The sequence below is a fragment of the Boleophthalmus pectinirostris genome, unplaced genomic scaffold (assembly GCF_026225935.1).
Source record: "Boleophthalmus pectinirostris isolate CB_2022bp ecotype Guang Dong unplaced genomic scaffold, ASM2622593v1 HiC_scaffold_16, whole genome shotgun sequence".
Classification (NCBI taxonomy): domain Eukaryota; kingdom Metazoa; phylum Chordata; class Actinopteri; order Gobiiformes; family Gobiidae; genus Boleophthalmus; species Boleophthalmus pectinirostris.
In genome coordinates, this window is record NW_026571095.1 from 10,708,962 (window position 1) to 10,736,198 (window position 27,237).

At 38.4% G+C, this 27,237-nt stretch overlaps 1 protein-coding gene across 1 annotated transcript in view; it reads left to right on the plus strand.

The window, feature by feature from the left end:
- The window catches only part of LOC110159573 (adhesion G protein-coupled receptor L2-like), a 254,156-nt gene that overhangs the window by 177,798 nt on the left and 49,121 nt on the right, over positions 1–27,237 (plus strand). Inside the window, exon 9 of the mRNA XM_055151769.1 lies at positions 16,424–16,607. Within this exon, the coding sequence (XP_055007744.1) occupies positions 16,424–16,607 (184 nt within the window). The remainder of the gene's footprint in view (positions 1–16,423; positions 16,608–27,237) is intronic.

Consider the following 27,237-nt stretch of genomic DNA (forward strand, 5'->3'; position numbering starts at 1 on the left):
GTGTAATATAGTGTCTTTAAGGTTTATAAATCTAGTTCAACATGAGCAGCAGATATGACATACATAGAGGTAATGGGTCTGCCCTGTGTTCCCTCAGCCCTGTGTTCCCTCATTGCTACGATTTTTCTTATTTCTAAGATTTTTCTCAAAATTAAACTTTAAGTCAAGTCATTTTTATTTTTATACCACATTTAGAGGGATGAGTCAGAGTCATTTCAACCTAGAGTCCTTTGCACCATTAGCCAGGCTGGCGCCACCTAGTGCCTCCACCCAATTTAATTTCTCTCCAGCAACCAGGTCAGCAATCAGAATATACTAGACGGTTTGCAAACACCCCAGAAGTTGTAGACCACACACTGGCCAGTCAGCGAAGAGCTGTGAAGCCATGACGTCAAACTCAAGTGCTTGTCTTGTCTGGGTCCCTTTAGTGGAACAGCACAACAGTAAACAATGCAGTTGAGATGGATGTAGACGAAGCTATACATTCTGTTTTGGTAACTATCCCCGAGATCGAGGATTTAACGATGGAAGAAAGAGAATGTTTATGTCATGACCAAATAGCAGCGATTGGTTAAATAAAAAAAGTACCCGCCTACTGTCAAGGAAACGAAACCTAATGCTGCAAGGTCAGATGGTTTGCACGAAGTGAAACCGGCTGATGAATCAGGCTATTGCACCATGACCTATATATTATATGTGTAGTCGACTGCTGCTGGATAATAGGTTGGGTTAGGAGAAAATTGGGATAAAATCTGATGCAAATTGATGATAAAAGAAATGAGGGAACATAGGGCCTAATTTTTTGGAAAAAAAAAAAAAAAACAGAGAAATGAGGGACATAGGGCTGTGGGAACATGGGCATGCTCCCGAGGTAATTGTAGAAGTAGCAGCTATAATGTTAACAACAGCCAAATTGTATCTAAATTGCAAAACTGCTGGGAAAATGCCTTTCAAACATTGTTCTGAAATCCTGTGACTATTTTAACATTATATTGTACCAGATTAGCCAAACAGCCACTGTGCTATAGCTTTCATCTTTGTTATACTATGTAGTAGCAGTATGTCTGACTGCATTGCATCTCAAACTGATTCAATTTAGAGAACACATTGCGTCATTCCAGTGTCTAAAAATGGATTTGTATTTTCCGATTTGTTAAAAAATTCACAACCACCAGACAATTTCTAGCCACCTTTACCCCCTGTAAAGCAAATTGGGCATGTTGGCAACCTGACAAATCTGCCTTATATTTTGCCTCAGAAAAGTGAATTTATTTTTAGTTAGCTACAACCCAAACAACACCACACACCATAATAGCCAACGTGTCCTCGAGCAGGACACATTTGGCCCTTAGTGGACAACATTCGCCGGTCTAATCCAACCTACACCAACCTGTGCCATGGAGCTACCAGTGGAACCAACGGTCTGGTAACCTCTCATTAAACCGTGTGTGTATTTTGCCCCAACTCTGTCAGCAAGGCTTGGGACATTCATTAGCCGATTAGCAGGAGACACACTGGCAAAACAAAAGATGGCGATGTGCACTGGCCTCCGCACCACATCCGCATAGCCCCAGGTGCAGCCGTGGCACAGGCAGGTCCAGCCCGGGGCTAGACTCATCCCTTCGCTGTTGCCTGGTAATTACCGCGCTTTGGAAAAACAGCCTCACCTGGCAGTCACACCTTAAAGCGGATAATGGCCACGAGCCCCCCCCCGCTAACACACGGAATAAGTCTTCATCGCTGACACGTTCGGGGTTCTTCTGCCGCGAGAGAAAGTAGGGCCCTCAAGACAAGACTGTGCTCACTCCCAGCTGCTACCAGTGCCATGGAGAGATGAGTGACAGTTTGAAAAATTACATTGTTATTCGGAGTTTTCTCGGCAGCACTCGCTCGGTAAACAAGGTGATTTGCAACCAAAAAACGGCGGCGGTTGTTTCTGCCCTTATGTTCCGACAGCTACGTTGCTATTATCCATTTGCAGATAAGAGTTAACAGTTTTTTTCCTTTTTGCACTGATGGCGCTGCATTGATTTGCATCACAACTACCCATGATTGGCTGCTGACAAAGAACACTGACAGTTGCTAAATGACCAGAGATTTTTTATTTTTATTTTTTTGGACTTCTTACCTGGTTAAAAGGCAGCACAATTTGCCTCAACTGTTTGGTAAAAATGTTTCTAAAATAGTTTGATTACTTGGATTGGCCTCGAAGAGAAAAGTACACCGCTGATTGCAGTAAGTAATCAGCCTCCCTTTACACCGCAACACAAATTTTGGATTTTCTGAAAATTTTATTCCATTTTATTCTTGCATAGTGGCAGAGTGGTTAGCCCTCATGCTTCCCGTGCCACTTTATGTGAATTGGAGACTCTAAATTAAAGGGCTTATATTACGCTGTTTAATGATCTATGTTATGATGTTTCCTCGTCAAAAATATACCTAGAGTTGTGTTTTGTTTCATTCACACACAGTTCTTCTCTTAAACAAAAAACACTCTGTTCCACCTTGTGATGTCATATGGTAATACAGGAAGTGTTCCATCGTGTTCTTTAGCTTACACCTTCACTAGAATCACTTGGATAATTTCTGCCCTGGAATTTACAATCTTGACTAAATAAAATGTAATGTTGGACGTGTACTGTGCGATATTTTCGATCGTTTCAATCAGCCCCAGCTCAAACTGTACAACCAAAATGCAGGGTTTAAAAGTTCACAGCTCGCGATTCATGTTCTCAAACTGTACGATCGACTTCAACAGTGCGAAACCCTCACGAGAGGCGACTGGATTTCATACAGGTTTGATATTCTTGCGGCGTACGATTGCTGATTGGGACCTAGACCTAGACCCTAGGCCAAAACCCGGCCCGATCCCAAAAACTGTCGCACGAAAAATCGGCTCAAAAAGGGCCAAAATTCGCAGCGTACATCCATCTTAAAATGTAGCAGTTAACTTGACCTGACAGACATCACAAGGTGGAACAGAGCATTTTGAGCTTTGGAGATGTAAACAGACTAATAAAGCAGGATTAATCAAACGTGTGAATGAAACAAAACACAGCTCCAGGTCTGTTTTTGAGGAGGTAATAACATTGTACCACGGCTAAAAGCTCACAAGAGTCAATTTTGCGTAATACAGGACCTTTAACTGTAATGATGGATCGTCTATCTTTGTAGCTTAGTTGGACCATAGCTGCAGAGCTTGCTCCAGCCAGACCCACTGGGAACAATCAAAAGATGAATAAATACTACATTTTATCTACTTGACAAATGTTACTAATGCGCACCTCGCCCCTATAAAAGCTCCCCATTAATTATTCTACTCAACAAAAACTGTAGAAATAGCAACGTCTTAACTTGGATCATTTCGAATTCCTTTTTAAATTTGCATATTTGTTTTAATCTAATATCCCATGTGCGGCAATTCTTCAGCGCCTGATATGCTCCTCGGACTCAACTAGGCAAGCAATGAACTGACTATTTAAAGGTGCACTGTGTAACTTTTCACCACATCGACTCCGTGTTGTTTTTTTTCCTGAAATAATCTACAGTATGGCATTTAGTCTAACTGTCTCCATGGAAACAAGAAGGCCACATCACCAGGCCAAATTACAAGCAGTGTTGGGAAGGTTACTTTTAAAATGTATTTCCCTACAGATTACAGATTACGTACCCCAGAATGTAGTTTGTAACATAATCCATTAAATTACTTAAAGTGAGTAACGTAATCTGAATACTCTGGATTACTTGATTTGCTGTAGAGAAGCAAAGACGAGAATGCTTAACCGTATACAAATATTATTGATAGAAGAGAAGACACGTCCACGCAGCATGGTTTAGTCCTGTTAAATCCTGTTTTAGTCCTGGTTTAGATCTAGTTTAGACCTGGTTTAGACCTGGTTTAGTCCTGTTAAATCCTGGTTTAGACCTGGTTTAGTCCTGGTTTAGACCTGGTTTAGTCCTGGTTTAGTCCTGGTTTAGATCTAGTTTAGATTTATTTAGACCTGGTTTTAGTCCTGGTTTAGATCTAATTTAGATTTGGTTTAGACCTGGTTTTAGTCCTGGTTTAGTCCTGGTTTAGACCTGGTTATATCTAGCTTAGACCTGGTTTTAGTCCTGGTTTAGATCTAGTTTAGATTTAGTTTAGACCTGGTTTTAGTCCTGGTTTAGGACTGGTTTAGATCTATCTTAGACCTGGTTTTAGTCCTGGTTTAGATCTAGTTTAGACCTGGTTTAGTCCTGGTTTAGACCTGGTTTAGACCTGGTTTAGTCCTGGTTTAGACCTGGTTTTAGTCCTGGTTTAGATCTGGTTTAGACCTGGTTTAGTCCTGGTTTAGACCTGGTTTAGATCTAGCTTAGACCTGGGTTTTGTCCTGATTTAGTCCTGGTTTAGATCTAGTTTAGACCTGGTTTAGATCTGGTTTAGATCTGGTTTAGACCTGGTTTAGTCCTGGTTTAGTCCTGGTTTAGATCTAGCTTAGACCTGGGTTTAGTCCTGATTTAGTCCTGGTTTAGTCCTGGTTTAGATCTAGCTTAGACCTGGGTTTTGTCCTGATTTAGTCCTGGCTTAGACCTTGTTTAGACTTGGTTTAGTTTCCAGCAATGAGTGGAATTACCGAAAAAAAGTAACTGTAATCCAATTACCACTTATTGAAACAGTAACTGTAACTGGATACAGTTACTCATAATTTGTACTCTGATTACGTAACTCTGGTACATGTAATCTGTTACTCCCCAACACTGGTTACAAGTCAGATCTGTGGAGAAGTGGACCCGCTCACAGTAATAAAGCACGTTTTTGCGGTAGTTTTGAGAAATAAAAAAACGCTGTGTAATTGAATAAATACAAGCTATGTTTGTTTACGGCCATACTGTGGAACATCTCAGGAAAAGCAATAACATCACCATGGAGACGAGCAGATGGCGGACGGACTCTCCGCTAGAAAAGTTACACAGCGCACATTTAACGCCAAGAACACGCTTTTTTTTCTTGGCTTTTTTTTTTTTTTTTTTTTCTCAACAAAGTGCTACATTATTCTCGCCCATGCCACGAAGCACAAATTGCCACAGCGTTTATCTTGCCCGTGCATCGCTAATGGCTAACGCACGAGCTAGCCTTAGCACTTTCACTTTACTTTTCCCCCCTCTACCAACCATTATCTGATCCATATTCACTTATTAGCATTCTCACAGCATCCTCCCCTTGAAAACATTTTAAACCTATCTCATCATTTGGAAGTAGTTCATTAATTCTCGACTGTTTGGTAAGTGGCCTGATTGTGATCTTTTGTTTTCTTTTTTCTCTCTCCCTCTTTTTCTCCTTCTCTCTTCGCCACCTCTTTCTGCGATCTGTCCCTTGCGTTGTGCGGACAAAGCTCCAAAAAAGAGAGAAGACTTGCAGGGCGTATATGAAGGTATAAAGTGAAGACTATTTTGTATTTGTCTGACCAGAAGCATGCAGCCCTGTCCGTATACCTGTCCCCGTCCGATTGTCTTGTTAAAACTACAGCTATGTTTCCACCAAATGTTGAAGTATTTTTCAGTTCTGTACGTTTTGCTTTGGTGTACCAGTGTGTGCAGCCAAGCTAAATGGCTCTAAGGACAAAATGAAAAGGAAGCAGGCTTTTAAAATGTTGATGGAATGTTAATTAGAAAAGTAAAGACTGAAAGAAAGTGAAGTGAACAAGAGAAGTTGACGCTTTAGAAATGTTAAAGTTTTAGACAGTTCTGGAGAAATATAGTGCAAAGTTTGAATCGAAAATTTTACTTCGAAATGTAAAATACTCGAAGTTTTAAGGCGCACTGTGGAACTTTTCAGTGGGCCATCTGCTCGTTTACATGAAGATTAATCTGTGTATCATTTGTTCATTCATCCGTTTGTCTCCTAAACCAAAATGTAAAAACGGATAACAATTTGTTCTTTCAGTTTTTCGATTTTGTGTTTAAATGAATTATGGAAAAACAGATAACTTCTGGTTTGCTTGTTTAACATTTTAGGCCATCATGTTAACAAAATAACACTATTTCCAAAAAAAAACAAACACGAATGAAAAGTGTGTAAGTATAGCTTGCACATGCTTACAGTTTGCACTTGCCTTATGTATTGATGACAGGACAGGACAGCAGTCTCCAGTTCTGCGTCTGATACATGTATGGAGTAAGAAAGTTTTCAGAAATATTTGTGTACATAGGATAGAAACCCGTGCATATTTGGCTGTAGTTGAGTGTAAAATAAATATGGATAAACTCTCGAATGAGTCCAGCTGTACATATAATGTACTGTGCGTATTTTATCCATCAGAAGACAAATTGAAAAGTTACGACATCAAGAATTACAATCACCAAATGAAAATGTACGATTACACTTTCTTCAGTATGAATGCGAATTCACAACTCTGTAACTCTACTGTGAAAAATATGTCATCACTTCACAGGCATTATTTATTGAACCGAAGAAACATCGATCGAGATGCTGGACTTTTGCACCGCATATAGACTGAATCAGGACTGAACTAGTCTCTTTCTCTCGAGTCCAAGATTAGTCCTGGTTTTAGACCTAGTTTAGTTCTGGTTTAGTCCTGGTTTAGACCTCGTTGAGTCCTGGTTGAGTAATGGTTCAGTCCTTGTTCAGTTCTGTTTTAGTCTTAGTTCAAACCTGCTTCAGTCCGTATGCGGTGCAAAAGTCCAGCATCGCGATCGATGTTTCTTCTGTTCAATAAATAATGCCTGTGAAGTTATGACGTATTTAAGTTTAAGTTACAGAAACTGGAAATGCCCTTTTTTTTTTCCATTATTCATTTAAACACAAAATTAAAAAGTGAAAAAACTAATCCTTATCCATTTTTCATTTTGGTTTTGGAGATAAATGAAGAAGATAGTTGTTTTTCCATTTTCTTATTTTTGGTTTTATTTTGAAAAAACGAATGAACGAATGATACATGGACTGTTATTGGTAGCTTTGCCAAGAATTTAAGGCATTGAAATTAGCTCTTGCATTTATGAGTAAAGGTGTTTTTATTGCCTCTAAAACAGTGGATGAATTCATTCATTTTCTAATATAATAATAGTTTTTCAAATATCACGTACCATAACTATACGTGCAGGTATGTGTTTTCAGTTATACTTAATTTGTGCAATACTGAAAACAAAAGAAGACAATTCAAATTTAAAACTCAATAGCACTCCTATTTTCGAAATTTTCTTTCACCTGTCGTAACTATTTAAAACAGACCACAATCTAGGCTGTTTTAATTCACACAAACGCACACTAACACACATGCACGCACACAAAACCCAACAAAAAAAGGAAAAAAAGAACCTCAGAACCAGCTGTTGATACAAGATGTTCACTTTCAGTTGGGATTAAAAGTGCACAATTTCATATTCTTTCATCATGGCATACGTGAACAAGACAGGCTTTGTTTTCCTTTTAATTTGTATTTTTCAACCAATCAGTAATGTGTGGCGCATTTAGAGCAACCTTTTTAGTGGAAGCCTGCCAACATGGTGGTGGAATGATACTTGTTTTGGCTCGGCGACAACGCAAACAACCATAAATAGTGCCGTTGCCGTGCCGATCTGTTCTACGGCGCTTGGTGGAAACAGAGCTCCCGTGCCTGGTGTAACTCCCTTGTATAAAATCTGGTAGTCTGTCCTTTCCGCCATTGTGTCCATCCCCCGGAAAGCTACTGTCAACATCCCAGCGCTTTTGTCCTATATATTCCTCCACTCACGTCTTCTCCATGTCTGTTTCTCCTCCCCCACTCCTCTCCTCTTCTTCCTCTCCTCTCTCTTCTGTTTCTCTTGTCGGCTTCTTCCACGTTGTGTGAATAATTGTCGTCCCATGGTTCGTAATTGCGCCTCCCTGTCAGCCAGAAGTGTGATCAAAGTGGCAGCGTGCTCAATTTTCACTTGCTTACATTGTACAATTTCTACTCTCCCTTGTCCTGTAACTTATCACCAAAAATGAGAAAACTGGCAAAAAAAAAATCTCCCTTGGGTTTAGTATCTCAATGCGTAGGCCTGTCACGATAGCAAATTTTGAAGTGTGATATATTGCTGAAGTAAATATACACGATAAATGATAATATTGAAACAAATGCCACAAACAAGCACGATTTAAAACTATTCTAAATCTACAATATTGTTAAAAAAAACCAAAAAACATGAGCTGCAATAAATAAAGAGCAGAATCAGACACTTACTCAGTTTGCGTCTGTATTGAGTCATAGAAATAAGTGATTCAACCTTTTTATGTCTTAAATCTTATAGACCTTTTTCACAACGGCCGGAAGTGCTGCAATGTAGAGTAAATGTCACTTAAGTTAATGCTTTTCTATGGCAAATATCTGTGGAAATTTCTCACGTACTTTCCAGCAGCTTCATAAATCTGCCCCCATCATCAAATCTTCATCTAACAAGGTCGACAAAGGATAAACATTCATCCTTGAAGAATTTATCCACAACTGTCAACGTAAGAAAGATGAAAACGTAAAGGCGAACGACGACGACGCATTAGTGAACTACTCCTGAACAAAACTAACATTATGGCCATGAATAAAACATAAGTAACTTGTTATCTCAGACTGATTCTAGAATTAAAATAAAAAATGGATTTCATGATGTAGATATTAGCACAGACAGAGAGATTTGTGCAGTTTAAATGCGAGACATGTAATCTGTGAACATCTGGAGCATTTCAACTGCACAAATCTGTCTATGCCAATATCTACACCATGAAATTGATTTTTAATTTTAATTCTACAATCAGTCTGAGTTAACAAGTTACTTATTAAGGAATTACTTATTACTTGTTTTATTCATGATCATAATGTTAGTTTTGCTCAGGAGTAGTTCACTAATGCTTGTCGTTGTTTGCCTTTACGTTTTCGTCTTTCTTACCGTGATAGTTGTGGATAAATTCTTCATCTTCTTCTTGTTGGTTGACGATTTGGTGATGGGGCAGATTTATGAAGCTGGTGGAAAATACGCGAGACATTTCCACAGATATTTTGCCACAGAAAAACATTAACATAAGTGACATTTTACCATACATCGCGACACTTCCGGCCGTTGTGAAAAAGGTCTGTTGTATAGTCAAAAAAATAACAAAACTTTTCTGACTACTGACCCCCCAAAAATATTATTCCTGCCTTCATATATTGAATTATAAGTCGATATAGTAATTATTGTGACAGGCCTATTGATGCCTTAATGTGTTTGTGCTCTTTTCAGATTGTGTGCACTGTCAATGTTAAGAAATAAGTGAATACATGACCAAAAGTACATATTCTGAATACAAATTTTGACTAAATGTATTCCGATGCAGTTACTCTTTAATTTGGTGGTATTCAGGATACAGTTACTTTCCTAAATTGCTGCTCTAAACGGACATAAATTCATGCATAACAAACAAAAATATAATTGTTTGTAGTTATATGTCATGTTTTTACAGTATAATATAATGCAATTGAATGTAAAAGTATTCTTAAGTACTCAGAATACAGTACTCTGATTGGCCCATGTAACAGAATACATTACAAAATACAGTTCAATGCAGGTATTCAGTATTGTGTAACTCAAAACATTTTCAAAGTATTCTCCCCATCACTGCGCACTGTCCTCTAGACATTTTGTTTTCTTGTTTTGTGATTGAAGTTTCTGCTCTGTAAAATTGCACAAAGACACAGCGTGATGTAAGCATTCAAGGTGCCCTTAATCGCGAGACAAAATGGATTTCAGCGATTCTCTTTCCGTTCTATTTATACACGTCTAAACGGTGCATATGTCAGGTAAACACTGCAGTACTCATGTGTTAAATGCTAATTGTGGTCACTATAATAGATCTTGATTTCAGTTGTCATAGCGATCACGCTGTTGTCTTTGCCGGTGTCTTGATGCCATTTTTGGAAAGTCAAAAGGCAGAGATGACGCTAGGCTTTCTGTGGGTGGCCCCTGCATTTAGCTCAGTGACGTTTAAAGATGTATTTTGTCATTTTTCTGGTGGAGGGTCCTGGATTTAGCTTTGCCTGGAATGTTTCACAGTATGGTATTACATTCTATTATATTCTATCTTCAGTGAGACCAAATCAGACCAAGTTGTCAGATCTGTGGAGAGGCGACCCCGCTCACAGTCAGAATTCCTGTTTTTCGAGGTATTTTTGAGCTATAAAATTACCAATAATTGAATAAATGTAAGTTAGAGCTGTTTAATGTCGTACTGTGAAACATTCCAGGCAGAGCAGTGACATCTCCATAGAAACAAGCAGGTGACGGACCCTCCACCATGTTAAACAATCCACCTTTAATGAGCAATATGGTTCTTTAATGTCAAGACTAATTGTTAGGCTCAAGTCTGGCTAAATGCTTCTTATGTCTTAGTCCTGACTTGTCCTTAACATGTTAGTATTTCATGCATTCTTGGGCTAGTATCTGGCAACCCAGCGTGACCTCTGTTGTGATCGATATGCACTTCTTTCTCAAGGGAGCCAAGAGCTACAAAGATGCTGTGAAGGACAGAACAGGAGGCACTGGAGAGAATACATAGGATACAAAAGGATTGTCATTCATTTAAGGGTCCTATATTTCACGAACTTGATTCTTGTAAGTTTTAAGCCATGTTAGAATGTTACCTACTTAAAAGCATACCCACAGTTGTTTAGTTTCATTCACATACATTTGAGTAACCCTTGTGGTGTCATGAAGCGGTAGTTTTCAATTTAACAGCTACCTTTTACCTTTAGTTTAGTAGAGATAGGCTCTATTCATGCTTACGTCACAAACCAAAAAGATGTTTTATTTGGAAAGGTGCGATTACAACTTCAGGAAGGCTCTGTTCGCGCTAGTAAGTTTAACAAAATGGAGGAAAAATTAGAAAATGAGAAATGAGAAAATTTCTTCATCTACATGTCACTGTAGCGTTCTGTTATGTTCCGCTAATCAACAATTACAACAGGGATGTCAAACTCAAATTCACAGAAGGCTGAAATAAAAAACTGGGAAGTCGTGGGCCAAAGTAAATATTTATTGAAAAATTTCAACAACATCTGCGTATTTTTTCTTCTTTCGAGATATGTAATGTTGAACCCTTTCTTATTAAAATAAATGTTTAATCATAGTTTTGCTTAAACATGGAATCCAGAACAAGCATAATATAAAATAATAACAAAATTTTAAATAAATCATGTCTGTATAGCCTATCTGTAGCCAGCGAGCAGCTCTAATACATATTTGATGTCATCTTGCAGACCAAATATAATTATATCTCGGGCCAAATTTGGCCCCCGGGCCCAAGTTTGACATGTCTGAATTACAACCATACCTCAGTTTTCATCATTTCTGCACTGATGCACAACTCTGACGTGATTAGAAGAGATGAGGGCGCCAAATTCAAGATGATTCCAAACAGCACATGTGTATGCAGTCTTCATTTTACCGCTGATCACATTTACTTCAGTGAGTTTGATCACAGTTGGTCGGCAAGCCCAGTGTCGGGAACTACACCAAAAATTGTCATTGCATCTTTCCAAACGTCTTCCTGGTTTGTGACGTAAGCATGAATATTAAATACTTGAAATTAGAAGAGCAAATTTATCCAAATGATTCTAGCGAAGGTGTATGGAATTTAAAAACACCATGGAGCGCTTCCTGTAGTATTACCAAATGACGTCACGGAGTGTTTTCAGTTTGTAAGAAGCCTAAATATGCTGGATTTGAATGTAATTTGTGTGTGAATGAAACAAAACACAACTCCAGGATTGTTTGTTACCAGGAAACAATATTATAACATAGATCAGAAAACTGCGTAATACGGGCCCTTTAAATGTTAAGTTGAAATCTTTCTTTTTTTTGGAATTCCTGAAAATCCCTAACACCAGTGAACGCCTACGTCTCGTTCAGTTACATTGCGTCAGTACCGGCCAAGCTTTCACCTCTTCACACACACACACACACACATTCACACGCACACACAACCCGTTCCTCCCATAGGCCCCTTCTGCGATCCGTCCCCCCAAATACTACACGCCGACAATTAAAGCTGATCCCCTGGCCTGCTCTCGTAGTGTTCATTCTGTGCTGTACAAATTAGACACAGCAGACCCCTTTTGGCCCCCTTTCCAGATTTCATAGGTCCTTTGAGGATGGCTCACTAGGAGGCATAGACCATTTACTGTCTGTCTGCTCGTAATGGCCGCCGACCTTCTAATCGCCGTCTCCTTCTCTCTCCCCTCCCTCCCTTCCTCCCTCCGCTGCTCTTGTATTAACTCCGATCATAGTTACAACTCGCCGAGGCTTGGGTTGCCGGCAAGGTCAGGGCAAGAGATTGATTCGCGTGCGTGGCGACCATGATATAGTCTAAAAGCGCGCCTGGGGCCTCCTGTCTACCCCTACTCATCGCTATTGTTAAGTGTAGCCTCTTGTGGTTGAACGTAGTTAATCATACATTGCGCTAGACTTGCCGGATCTCGCTCGCGTCGCAGTGTTAGTGTGTGTTAGAGTGTGTTAGTCTTGTCCGTGGTCAATGAGTGTTTTGGATAATCACAGCTCTAGTTAATTGGTACAGTGCGCGAGGGCTTGTTGTGGTTAATTACCGTTATTGTGGCCGGGCCTTGCTGTGGTTAATGGCACCTATGGTTAAATTGTCACACAGTTAGCGCGCTAGCCCCGTGCTACTCGAGCCGAAGAAGAGCTATGGATGATGCTACCTGCCAGAAATGTGCACCGGATTATAATACGTTTACCGGTGTGTTTGAATCCACAGTTTGTTTGTCTCTTTTAAAGGTAATATTCAAATGGAGGGTCCACCACGTGCTTCTCTCTAAAAAAGATGTTATTAATCTGTATCATTCGTTCAGTCATATTTCAAAATAAAACCAAAAATGAAAAGACAGTTTTTTTTCTCCAAAACCAAAATGAATAAATAGATAACAATTCGTTTTTTCAGTTTTTTATTTTGTGTTTAAATCAATAATGGAAAAAAATGGATAACGGCCGTTTCCCATTTCCGTGACTTAAACTACAGTGCCGGACTTTGACTGACTGAACCAGGACTGAAAACAGGTCCTCTTTTAGACCTGGTTTAGTCTTAGTTCTGTCCTGGTTTAGTCCTGCTTCAGTCCTGGGATCAGTCCTGGTTTAGTCCTGGTTGTATGGTCTGTATGTGGTGTAAAAGTTCGGCATCTTGATCGATGTTTCTTCTGCTCAATAAATAATGCCTGTGAAGTGATGACGAATTTTTGAGAGTAGAGTCGTGTCAAAAACTGAAAAGACGAATTGTTTTGTTTTTTGTTTTCATTTTGGGTTTGGAGACAAAACATTTTTTTTGGAAGAAAATAGTTGTTCTTTTCATTTTCATATTTTTGGTTTTATTTTGAAAAACGAATGAACAAATGATACACTGATTGTTATTGCTTGGAATTGCCTGAAATGTTTCACAATTTGGTATTAAATTTCCCTTTCTCCATGAAGACAACCAGGTCAAGTTGCAGGTCAGATTTAGAGATAGACTAATATATCATTTGGCCCATATTTTGACTTTTTATCATATCATCTATTGGCCTTAAACTCGAGCGCAGACCAGTATTTTGTTTGGGCAAACTACAGCTTAAAAAACCCATAAATCTTTATTTGAACACATTAGTACAAAACTGCTGAAAAAGTAAATTTAAATGACATCGTTTTGGGAGGGAAAAGATTTTTAAAGTCTGCCTTACATATTGGCCCAAAAATATCAGCAGAGTTTATTGGCCTTTGGTTGCTCTGGATTCTAAACAATCGGTATCTGTATCGGCATGAGCAATGAAAAAAACCTCAGTCAATCTCTAGTCAGATCTGTGGAAAGACGACCCCACTCTCAGTAAGAATAGATGGTATTCAATATATTTTTGTACCAATAGAAACACTAAAAAGAGAATAAATACAAAATGGGTAATGTCATACTGTGGAACATTCCATGCAAAAAGGTCATTTCCATTCGAAAAGTTACATAGTGCGTCTTTAAATAGTTCTATAACCAGCTATGACCGTGTTTTTCAAACGCTGCTTACATTTCGAAAAGGTTAAGGTTGAGGCTGAACATTACTTTAGAGTGCAATTCTGTTCAACCCTTTGGAAGCTGTGGGCGATCCTTGTCCAGATCCTCGTAGTCAGGAGGATCTTAGAGAATTATGTTTTCGATTGATGGGAGATTGGAGTACCTGGAAGAGAAAGCAATGGGAACTATAATGTACTTTTGCTCTAACCTGTGGTGCCAAGTACTTTGTAAAATAGCGGGACAGACCATGAACTGGGTTTGCCCCGACTGCGGGGCTCATACAACAGAGCAGTGAGCTACCTACGTGTTTGTAGGATGAGAATTGCAGAGTAGATTTGTATAAATGCAAACATGGAAAACAGATATTGGCCAAACGCTACTATTTTCTGATCTCAAAATAATGGAGGTTATTTCAAATGTTAGCAATTTTAAAAATCAAGAAAGAAAAATTCATTTTAATTTTTTGTTCAGTTGTTGTTAAAAGATCAACAGTAAGATTTCTTCCAGATAGTATTCATGAATCATAGTAAGTCCTTGTTTAAGACCACTTTCGGGGTCATTTGGACCTGGTCTGGTTTACGGTTGAACCAAAGTACAGACCTGGTTTTGTCTAGACTCTGGTCTTGGTTCAGATATTGTCCAGTTAGGAGGACTTTGTTTTAGTCTCAAAGGTGCACTTAAAGCAAGGTAAAATTAACTATTGTGAGCTTTAAGCCATGTTACAATGTTGTTACCTCATCACAAAACTTATTTGGAGTTCTGTTTTGTTTCATTCACACATTTTTGAGTAAAAATGTATTATTACTCTGTATGGATGTAACAATAAGTATCATGATATCATATCGTCAAAGTTCGCACAATAATATCATGGACCATCACAATATATCGAATTACAAGTCTCTTTGCTTAAATTAATTGCACCAATAGCTATAAAAAAGCCAGAGGGAACTACATAGACCATGATCCTTTGCTCCATTTCAGTGTAGACTACAAGAAGAAATGACACTTCTAAGCACTTTTAAGTCTTAGTTCTTTGGATTAAATTTGGTCAAGGCATTTAAAGAGGAAAAAGTAGCAGATTAACAGTTTTGTTAACCTCCACAAAATATTGCAATAAATATCGTACCGTGAGATGTATATCATTAAAATTGTACCAAGAGATTTGGATATTGTTACATCATTAATTGTGAGCCTCTCCACCATATCGTGAGCTTTCCCACGATATCACAATAAATATCGTACCTTGAGGTTTATACCGTGACGACACTTGTATATCGTTACACCCATATTAGTCTGTCTACATCTCCAGTAGTAATGTTTAAACTCCCTTTTAACTTTAGTTTGGCAGAGATTGGTAAAGATTGGCAATTCCAGAGCAGAAATTATCCGGATTCTAGTGAGGGTGTATGGCGTCAAGTTTTGAGAACTCAGCCTAAATAAATATGCAGGGTTTGTGTGTTAAGCATGTGTGAATGAAACAAAACACAACTCTGAGTATGTTTTTGACGAGGAAATAACATTATAATAATACAGATCAGAAAATAACTGATATCTTCCTGAGAATCACTGACCTAGTTCTTTTTACCATTATGATTTTCTCTGCGTGGAAAAACAGTTGCACAAGTGAATCTGATAAAGATCGCCCGGCCTGGCCTAGTTTGACATGTGCACTCTAGCCTTCAGAACCATGTGAAAGTGTCCCTAACACGATTACACAGAGTTTACAGTATTTTAGCGTGACCGTGGTACGCAGGAGCCGTGAACTCCCATTTGCCCAGGTCAAAGGAAACTCTTGTTATAGCAACACACGATACTGGCGCGGTTTTGTCGGAATGTTTTGCTTACTTACCGCTTATCAGAAACCAGGAAATGAAAGGATTTGCCATAGAAAACAGGACCCCGAAATTCCCCCCATTCTTGACTTCTTCAGCTGCCACTCCTGACACGGTTTTCATCATAATGCCACCTTCCTGTTTGAAGAGAATATCGCTCGGGGCGTTCAGGGCCTAGATCCTGTTATGAAAATAAGTCTGTGTGGATTATGAGAGTAATTGTTGTATGGAAAATGGCTGCTTTAGACTTAATATTTGAGGAGGTAGCTGTGCTGTGTTTTGTTTTGGGGAAAGAAACAATTGCTTTTCAAAGTCCCCATTTCGCCTCAAGCAAGTTTCCATTCAAAGTTTAGCACAATTTACATTTACAAACGGCATATGAAAAATACATTATGCATTCTATTATTTTGACTTCAGCCTTGGCATTCGTCGTCACTGTCCATCATGCATGCCCTGTATATATATTTTTGTAATCATCCCCACCCAGTCTCCCTTCTAAGTTAAGCTGCGTTTGTAGTGGGAGAGCGTACCCTGACATTTTAACTTGTCTCCATGGATACAGGCCATCGTGGACACCGTGGACAACCTCCTCCGCCCCGAAGCGCTGAAGTCGTGGAGGGACATGAACGCCACGGAGCAGACCCACGCCGCCACCATGCTCCTGGACACGCTGGAGGAGGGAGCCTTCGTCCTGGCCGACAACCTCATGGAGCCCGCCATCGTCAAAGTCCCCGCGGAGAATATCAGTAAGTGCAGCCTGGGCTAAACTAACAAGTAATAAGCTGATTTGGAAGGGTAGTTTTGTGTTTTTATATTGTACAGACAGGATAATATTTACAAATTTATCTCACTGTGTTGTGTTAAAGGTGCTGTACCTGTTTTTTACTTATTTTAAAAAAAGGAACTACTTAATTTTACATGGTTTGCAGTGGTTCATAGTTATTCATCACTTAACTAACAAATTCTTTGCATCCTAATTATTTACTGTAATGATTTTTGCTGTTACAACTAGCATGCTAACAACACACTTCCTGGTTCATGGGCTTCAGAATTTTATTGACCTTTAATTAGATACGGACATTACAGCAGTGTCATTTTGAGCTGTTTTTTTCTTGGCTATATCTTTATCGGAGCAAAACAAATTTGACTTTATTACACACCATTTGGGTACTGCCATTTTAACGTTTTAGATCACAAAATTCTTATAATGGTTAAAGTAATAGTTAGGCATGCAACAATAACCGAAATATCGTGATACAGTACAGCAACAGCTTGTGAACACTGAGAACTACATATCCCATGATTCATTTCAGCGCACACAACATGAAGTTACATGTTTTTTACTTGAATTCTTGGGATTATGATGGTAATAATTCACACCAGAATCTTGTCAAGGTATTTTAAAAGCAAAAAAGATTATATTATCCTCTCCAAAATATCGCAATAAATATCGTACCGTGAGATGCATATTGTGATAATATCATATTGAGAGATTTGGATATCATTACATCCCTAGTAATAGTAGTAGTTTTTATTCTCACAAACTTTGGTTTTGGTAAACTTTTGGTGAAGGAAGGGACCTGCTGAGCAAAACACAGTATGGTGTTTAACTCATGTATCTAGCTTTTATTGCTCAAAAATACCAGGAAAAACGTTCTCTAACCTTAACGGTGACTTTTTACTTTTCGTTCAGTAGAGATTGGCAATTCTTGGGCTGAAATTTTCCAATTATTGTAGTGAAGTGGAGTTTAACGGCACAGTGGAGCACTTCCTGTATTGCTGCGTGACATCACAAGGTGGAACAGAGTTTTCAGAACTCAGCCTAAATATTCAGGATTTGTGTGTTAAACATGTGTGAATGAAACAAAACACAACTCCAGGATTGTTTGTGGTGAGGAAACGACATTAGAAAGAAAAAAAATTGGTAAAACAGTGCAATGTGAGCCCTTTAAGTACTATGATTCAGGTTCTACATAGTCTATTTTTTTTTTTTAGCTCCTCCCCCTCTCTATTTCTCTCTCCCTCTTCACCTCTGTCTCTCCCTCTTCCTATCTCTCTTTCTCCTTCTTACCATGCAGCTCTGTGATGTGCCTGTGGGAGCCATTTTGACTTCGACAAACTGCTAATTAGAAGCAACAATCATTTTCAGTCTTTTCGTCAAGAGCCGGGGGGGTGGGTGAGGTGTAGGTGATGGGTGGGGGGTTTAGGTCATAAGTGGGGAGGGGGGTTAGGTAATGGTGGGGGTTTAGGCGAGCAGCGCTGTTATACTGTGTGTGTTTTTCACAGATTTGCCACTATGGGCTCAGTGGCACTAATCAGCCTCTACTTGACAAAAGACACAATTGAGCTAGAAGAAGTCACTTCCCATTGTTCAGACAAAACACAGCGCTCTCTCATGTGAAGGAGCTAACTGGAGTAATGGCAATCTGATTTTAAACACGATACAGTTGTAGAGTTTTCTTTTATGTTTGAAAATTTGTATTTATAACTTTTCTGGTTGAGGCTTCATCATCTAATGTCTTTAGGTATTGCTAAGAAAATACCTTTAAAACATTCATTCTTACAAATGACATAATTTGGGAAAAATTACCACAATAATCCCAAAATATTGTCTTGCAGTTTATCAGCCCTCAATTTCTCTGTATCTTCAAACAATCGGTATCGGCATTGGCCATAGAAAAAATATATTGGTCAATCTTAAGATCTGATTTGTATGTGGTGATGTCCCCATGGAGATAGAGAAGTTTAATTAATGCCATATTGTGGAGCATTCTAGGCAAAGTAATGGAGATAAGCAGGTGGCAGACCCTCCACCAAAAAAAGTAACATACTACTCCTTTAAACAGACATTAAAGGCACAGTTCGGAATTTTGGACATAAGGCTTAATTTTCCTTGTGAGCCAGAGTGTTGGAAATGTGTGGAGACACTTTTTTAAATATTCCATCCAGTCCTTGTATTTGCAGAGGTTGCTGATGCTAGGCTAGTGCATGTCAATGGCCATAGTTAGCCTGCCACTAAAAACAGTCTTACCCACTCCACAAAACATCCGAAGTAAATCTATTACTACACCAGGCTGTCCATGTAAATGTCTGTGTTGATAGAATAATGTTTGAAATAAAACTAACCTTGCATCACATGAATTGTCGCATGTTGCGGGACTATTTTCTCACATATCAGTCCGCCTCTGCCAAGTTTTCTATCAGGAAGTACAACTCGCTGCTGCTGCTCAGACATATATCCTTCAAATGCAAGGTTGGTTTTACTTCTAAAATTATTCTGTCAACACAAACATTTACATCAATAGTCTTGATAGATTTACTTCCGGTGTTTTGTGGAGTGGGTAAGACTGTTTTTAGTGGCAGGCTAACTGTGGCCATTGACATGCGCTAGCCTAGCACTGGCAACCTCTGCAAATAAAAGGACTGGAAGGAATATTTTAAAAAGTATCTCCACATGTCTCCAACACTCTGGCTCACTAGGAAATGAGGTCCTATGTGCAAAATTCCGGACTGTCCCTTTAAAACATGCAGTCTTACAAATTACATAAATATATACAGTACTTTGGGAAAATTACCAGAATATTGTCTTAGAAATATCTGCAGTTTATCGACCTTCGATTTCTATGTATTCTCAACTATCGGCCATGGAAAAACCCATATAGGTCAATCTCTAGATTTGGTCTGTGCGTAGTGATGTCTCCATGGCGAGAGTTTAATTAATGCCATATTGTGAAGCATTCCAGACAAAGTGGCAGAACCCCCACTAGAAAAGTAACATACTACTCCTTTAAACAGACATTAAGCGCTTCTAGACTGCACACTTAAAAGTGCGACACCATTTCAATAAATTAATTAACATTATCGAACCCGAAAGAGTGGATTGTCTCTCTCGTGAATAAAATTATGTATTTAGACAGATCTACTCTATCTCTGTAAGCTTTATCTGACTGCAGTTCATCCATTTAGACTTAGCAGGCTCAATAGGTCAGGTCAGTGTTTGATTTTACTGGCCCTTTTAGTTTAAAGTAAATAACCTAGTGCTTTCCATTACTGCAGAGGTTTGCAGTAAAATGAAATCGCCACTACTGAAATTGACAGCAAGTTAAGCACAGCCGCTTCGCCAATAGCCATCCAGCTAAAACAATGTATTTTAGCAGCAGAGTAACTAGTCTTTATCAGCCGGGCTAACTAGGTCTTAATGGGAAAAGCCTTGGAGAGAATAGATAGAGTACTGTTTGAATGGGACAATGCCTCTCAATTGCTTTCTTTGTTTTCCAGCAGAGGTCCGCGGGCAGTTCATCTTGCACCACGTATTCAATGAGGTGACTTTACTATGCCAGAAAAAGATTAAAACTCAATGAGGTATAAGACAAAAGGGGGGGCGAACCGGAGACCATAACCATAGTAACGGAGGAAGAGAGTGGGACGGAGAGGCTGACTTAAATTCTATCACAATGCAAATAAAGTGCCTTTCAGGAGCTATTTGCCGGGTTATTGAGGAGACACCGCATCTTTTCCCCTGACGTCGGCGGGAGATGTAGCAGTTTTTAAAATAATACTCTCCCTGGGGAATGGGTACTTTGTTCATGGTTGCATAAATGGGAAGAAAACAGATCCTGGCACACATTTTGAAGCAGTTATTCTCAGATATGATGTCGCAAAGGAAACCTGTGTAGAAGTCTTTTATAGAGCTATATCCATACCTGCTTAGAGACTATGACTACATGCAGATTATGTTTTTAGACGATTCATCTATAGAAATGGTTAGTTCATCATTAGCGTGGCCAGGGAAGACTTCAAGTTTTTCCTTTACTTTGCAAAAACATGTAGTCTCCCAGAGTCCAGATGGGCATGACTGACAGAGTTTAACCAATCAAAACATTTTCTTTGGTGTCTGGTACACACCCTTCTGCATTAAACGTGCTTTGTGCAACTTTTCTGGTGGAGGGTCAACAACTGGCTTGTCTCCATGGAGATGTTATTGCTTTCCCTGCATTGTTCCATGGTATGACATTAAACATTATCCTGATTCATCAGCCAGTTTCACTTCGTAGAAACAACCTCGCAGCATTAGGATTTGTTTGCTCGATGGTTGGCAGTTACTTTTTTAATTTAACCAATCTCTGCTATTTGGTAGTTACATATGTAATGTGCCACTAACGGGGCTAACTGGTATATTAAGCTTTTCCCAAATCCCGTAGGAAGAAGGACAATAATGTTTTTTCCCTTGATAAAATTCACCAAACATTCTCTTTGTTTCGGCTTTAAATCCTCGATCTCGGAAATCGTTGCCAACACAGAATATATGGCTCTTCGCTGATTGGCTGGTGCCCAAACTTGCACTTCCAGGGTTCTTGCAAACCGTTTAGTGTATTCCGATTCCTGACCTAGTCGCTGGAGAGAAATTAAATTGAGCGGAGGCACTAGGTGGCGCCAGCCTGGCTAATTAAACATATCCATCTAGCATTTTTTCATTACAGGTGATTCTGTTGGACAAAAACACAATAATTCCTTCTGTGAATAGGCTCGACTTTCCACAGATCTGAATTGTAATCTAGCATAGTGCTACAACCTGCCTGTCTCTATCCTGATAGAGGTTTAATCTACACTGTGGAGCATTTTAGACAAACCAATAACATTTCCATGGAGAAAAGCAGAAAAGATGAGCAGTGTACCTTTTAAATCAGAAAGTATACTGGTTTGTTTTGCCAGCCTATAACCTCAACGCTGTGCTAAAGCATTTTGGTAAACATTGTTTAATACAGTGTTTTAAAAGGCATCAGTATTAGTGTTGTGACAATACCACTAAGGCAATATTGTGTTTGAAAATGACAATAAGTTACAAATGTGACTAGATAAATAGACTAACAACAGCCTATGATGCATTAAAGCTGGGATACTGCGTTTATTTTCTTTTACAAGAGAATGTTGTGACCGCCCCCATTATAATATATCTCTCAAAATCAGACCAGTGAACAATGCATTTAAAAATCTACTATTTTATCTGTTGTAAACATGGAAGAAGCAGCCTGTAAAAGCTGTTGGATTTGGGATTTGGGGCGTGTAAGGAGACTCCACACTTGTTTAGTCATCCAAAAAGAGCTGTTCACACTCTCAAAAATTCATACATCTGATAAGTGACAGGCAACTGTTTAAAGGTCCTATATTACACAAAAATGACTCTTGTGAGCTTTTAGCTGTTGTTGAATGTTGTTACCTCCTCAGAAACATACCTGGAGTTGTTTTGTTTCATTCACACATGTTTAAGTTGTTTAATCCCTGGTTTATTAATCTAAAATCTACATTTCCAAAGCTCAAAATGCAGATTTCCACCTTGTGATGTCATGAAGCGGTAGTTTTTAAGCAAAATTTTACCTTTTGTTCAGTAGAGACTGGCAATTCCAAGGCTGAAATTATCCAAATGATTCTAGTGAATGTGAATGGAGTTTAAAAACACAATGGAGAACTTCCAGTGTCACAAGGTGCATTCAGATTCAGAAAACTATTTGTTTGGGAGAAGAACGCAGCCTAAATGTGCACTTAACCAAAACACAACCCCAGGTATGTTTTTGATGAGAAAACATTTTAACATAGATCTGAAAATAGCGTAATTCGGGCTCTTTACGCTCAGCCATTAACGTACAAAGAAGGAAAGAATTTTAGCCGACCAGAATAGCGATCATTACTCAACTAAATATCTCGCCAAAGATCAATTTTTAGACCCTGTAAAACATTAATAAAAACATCCTAAAATAAACGCACCCATAGCTTTCCCTTTGTTACTTTTCATCGCTGTCTGGACCACTTCCTCATTTCAAACTGTCAGAAGCCATCTTGGTGAGGTAGCGGTGACGGCAGTTCAAATGTGTGCGTGTGTGGAGAATGATATGTTCTCTTGACCTCTCAGTAATATCACACATCAAAGGGAGCACCACCCGGCAGCTGGCAGGCCCGCAGGAGAGGGGCTGCTGGAATTTGGAAGGATTTTTGAGAGATTTGCTCCGTCTAGGCCCACTTATCTGAACCTATGGGGAGAAGCGCAAAGTGAAAAGCTCAATGATATTTTTGATCCTATGAATATTTGACATTCATGCTGCAATAGCCCCACGCACGCTCCCTGTCTTCTTCTTTTTCTTCTACTCTCCTCTTTCCTTTCGATCTCGTCCTTGTTGGTAGTTGTCGTTTTTTTTTTTGTTTAGTTTTTTTTTTTCATTTTATTTTTCCCCTTGTCACTTGCTCCGAGGCTTTCACGATGCCAGACCAGCTTACAGACACATTCTTTGCAAATGATAGCTCTATGGGGTGTTGGGTTTTGTTACTGGTGCAATATTTTTAACTCTTAACTTTACTGGTCCCTGCTAAGTAGTAATGTTGAAAAGTATTAAAATATGCAGTGCTTTGTTCCTGTTGAAATCTCACTCAATTGCACACAGGAAACACATTCAATTAATTCATTGCTGTTGGCAGGGTTTCATATTAGATTCAATTCAGCTCTTTTGCGTTGAGAGAGAAAGCTTGGTGAATGTGACAGTCGCCTTTACCGCTGACAGGAAGTATATTGAAACACCTAACTAGCAATATGACTATTAGACAGACTATTCAGGGCACTAAATAGTCACAGTATTTTTAGAGGTATCCGAATGTCCAGTTGGTTAAAAAAAAGTAGTGCACTCAAAATTTCCCGGAATTCACCTTGAAAAGTAGTGGGCATCGGTGGTCTCTAGACTGGTCGATATAGATCAGTGGTCACCAACCTTTTTCAGCCAAAGGTCTACATGCTTGGTCCAAGAAAAGAGCAAGATCTACCAACGTAATAACAACAACAAAAGTGATCATGTTTGTAGTTCCAGACTGCTTTATTTTTGCAATCTAGTCATTTTTAACTTAAGGAACACTCATTACAGAAAGACAGTTTTAGTAATTTAACTGTTTTCTGGGGACTAAAACACTCACTACAAGAAAAAATGTGCGATTGTAATGAGAACACATTACAACAACCAAAATAGTGCAAATTTGACCACAAAACAGCATTAACAAGGTATGAAAAGGGTTAATGAGAGGAGTTCTATTATTATCAACCTCACAAACTCACAGATTTGTCACTTTGCAGTCACAAATTGTTGGATTTAGGCTCAAGATCTACCAGGGAGACGGCAAAGACGGGCCTGATCACGATCGACGGGTTGGTGACCACAAATATAGACCATAATGCTTTGTAATAGCCTGGAAAAAAAACAGCATTCAGGAACACAGTATTAAACCTTTCTATCATCATGTAGGCCAAATCAGACCAAGTTACAGGTCAGATCTGTGAAGAAGCAACCCCGCTCACAGTCAGAATGCCTGTTTTTCTAGGTATCTGTCTGCTGTAAAACCACCTGTAATTCAATAAATGTAAGGTAGAGCTGTTTAATGTCATACTGTGGAACATTCCAGGCAGAGCACTGACATTTCCATAGAAACAAGCAGTTGAGGGACCCCCAACCAAAATGTTACATAGTGCACCTTTAACTGGACACAACACAACTAAAAGGGCCAATAAAATCAAAGACTGAGCTGATATCTCGAGCTGTTAAAAAAGCAATAATTTCCACATCTCTGGTAAAAATTAAATAATCAGTCTGTTTGCATTAGTTCCAGTGTGACAAAAACTTTTATAGTTATTATTAGTCCATCAATACTTGTGTGCCTGTCAGATTTGATCATTGTTTATGACAGGAATCAAGTTTTAGCTGACTTGATTGTGATCCTAAAGTAGTGAATCTCTCTGAATGACAGGGTTGTAACGATATCCTGATACCGTAGTTCCACGATATTCACCTCAAGGCATGATATTTATTGCGATATGTTGTGGAAGTTAACACAATTGTGAATATGCAACTTTTCTCCCATAATCCGAATAAGTACAATTTAAAATTTTCTCTGTTTTTGCATCATAACAATGAATTTAAGCAAAGAAACTTAATTCGATATATAGTGATGGCCCGTGGTATTATTATGAACATTTTGGCGATACAACATCAGTATATTTCAGTTAAAGAGTGAAGCTTATGGAGTAGATGAGGGCTTAGGGACTAGGGTGAACATTCGGACACGACCTACATTTTCTGGGCATCTGAAAAGCTGTAGCAACAAGAATGAGTCAAAGAAGGTCTGCGGACTTACTGTTTATTTTATTTTATTTTTATATTTACATTTCAGAGGTATGTTTATTTAGCAAGCAGGATTATTGAGACGTGATTCAAATGTTTATCCGCGTAGACAAAGACTGCTGGATCAATTGCCGTTCTGTTTGTGGTCATTGGGCAAAACGCATAAATCACCGTGCCTATGCATCAATGTCAAGTCAAATTTATTTGTATAGTTCTTTTTAAAATAACCGCAGTTGGACGAAGCTCTTGAGACAACAGCAAACCCCGCACATAATACCATAACAAAGAAACAAGATTAAATGTTCTATATTACGCAAAAATGAGCATTGTGAGGTTTAAGCCATGTTAGAATGCTGTTACCTCCTTAAAACACACCCGGAATTGTTTTGTTTCATTCACACATGTTTGAGTAATCCTTTATTATTAGTCTGTCTGCATCTCTAAAGCTCTCAAAATGCTCTCTTCCACCTTGTGATGTCATCAAGAGGTCATGTTCAAGTTAACAGCTATTTTAGCCTATATTTAACTGATTTACTCGAAGTTGCCTTTAAAAACATTTTAACTTTTGTAGAGTTTAGATCAGGGGTGGGCAGTTATTTTTTCCATGGGGCCATATGAGAAACAGAAAATATTGTGGAGGGTCAACCAAAATGCTTAACTCAATTCTGCAAAATATTAATTGTATTTCTTTATTTAAAAAAAAATAATAATAAAATAAAAAATTAAACAGTCAATAGTATTGCTTTGACAAACTGGTAAGACTGGTACGAGTTTGTGTCATGACTAAGCAATGAAAAACTGAGGTTGCATAACAAAAAATGCCAAAAAAATCCAAACTCTTGCTTTGAAAAAATAACCTAATAACATAAATTATTGAAAGACCAAATTAACCTCATTGGACAAAAAATGTAATTTAAAAAAAAGACCTCTAAAAGAAAAGAAAAGAAAAGCAGCTTTAGTCCATGCATGAGGTAAAATCATAAAATATGTTTATTTTGTAATTCCAAATTAGGTTAAAGAATCCAGTCAGAATCAAGCAAAGGGCCGTATGTTTCGTGGGAACTGTACAATGCCCAGGTCTGGTTTAGATTGTCAATAGAGTCTATAATATCTTGTGAGCGAAGTTGTTTCATTGAGGCTAAAACAACAGCCGTAGCTTTAAAGTTTGGGCATTTCCAGTACTGAAAATGATTCAAATGATTTTACTGAAGGTGTATGGAGTTTAAAAACCCAGAGGATCGCTTCCTGTATCTCTCAACTCATCCTAAATATGCAGGATTTGTGTGTTAAACATGTGTGAATGAAACCAAAACACAACTCCAGGCATGTTTGTGCTGACGATACAACATTATAACATAGATCAGAAAATAGCAGAATATGGGCCCTTTAAGATAAACAGACCCAAAAACATAATGTGTGATTTATTTATTTATTTATTTTATTTTTTTCTTAAACGTCAACCAAAATGCTTGACTCAATTCTGCAAAATATTAATTGTATTTCTTTATTTAAAAAAAAAAACAAAAAACAGTAAATAGTATTGCTTTGACAAACTGGTAAGACTGGTACGAGTTTATGTCATGACTAAGCAATGAAAAACTGAGGTTGCATAACAAAAAATGCCCAAAAAAAACAAACTCTTGCTTTGAAAAAATAACCTAATAACATAAATTATTGAAAGACCAAATGAACCTCATTGGACAAAAAATTTAATTTAAAAAAAAAGACCTCTAAAAGAAAAAAGAAAAGAAAAGAAAAGCAGCTTTAGTCCATGCATGAGGTAAAATCATAAAATATGTTTATTTTGTAATTCCAAATTAGGTTAAAGAATCCAGTCAGAATCAAGCAAAGGGCCGTATGTTTCTTGGGAACTGTACAATGCCCAGGTCTGGTTTAGATTGTCAATAGAGTCTATAATATCTTGTGAGCGAAGTTGTTTTATTGAGGCTAAAACAACAGCTGTAGCTTTAAAGTTTGGGCATTTCCAGTACTGAAAATGACTCAAATGATTTTACTGAAGGTGTATGGAGTTTAAAAACCCAGAGGAGCGCTTCCTGTATCTCTCAACTCATCCTAAATATGCAGGATTTGTGTGTTAAACATGTGTGAATGAAGCAAAACACAACTCCAGGCATGTTTGTGGTGACGATACAACATTATAACATAGATCAGAAAATAGCAGAATATGGGCCCTTTAAGATAAACAGACCCAAAAGATGTGTGT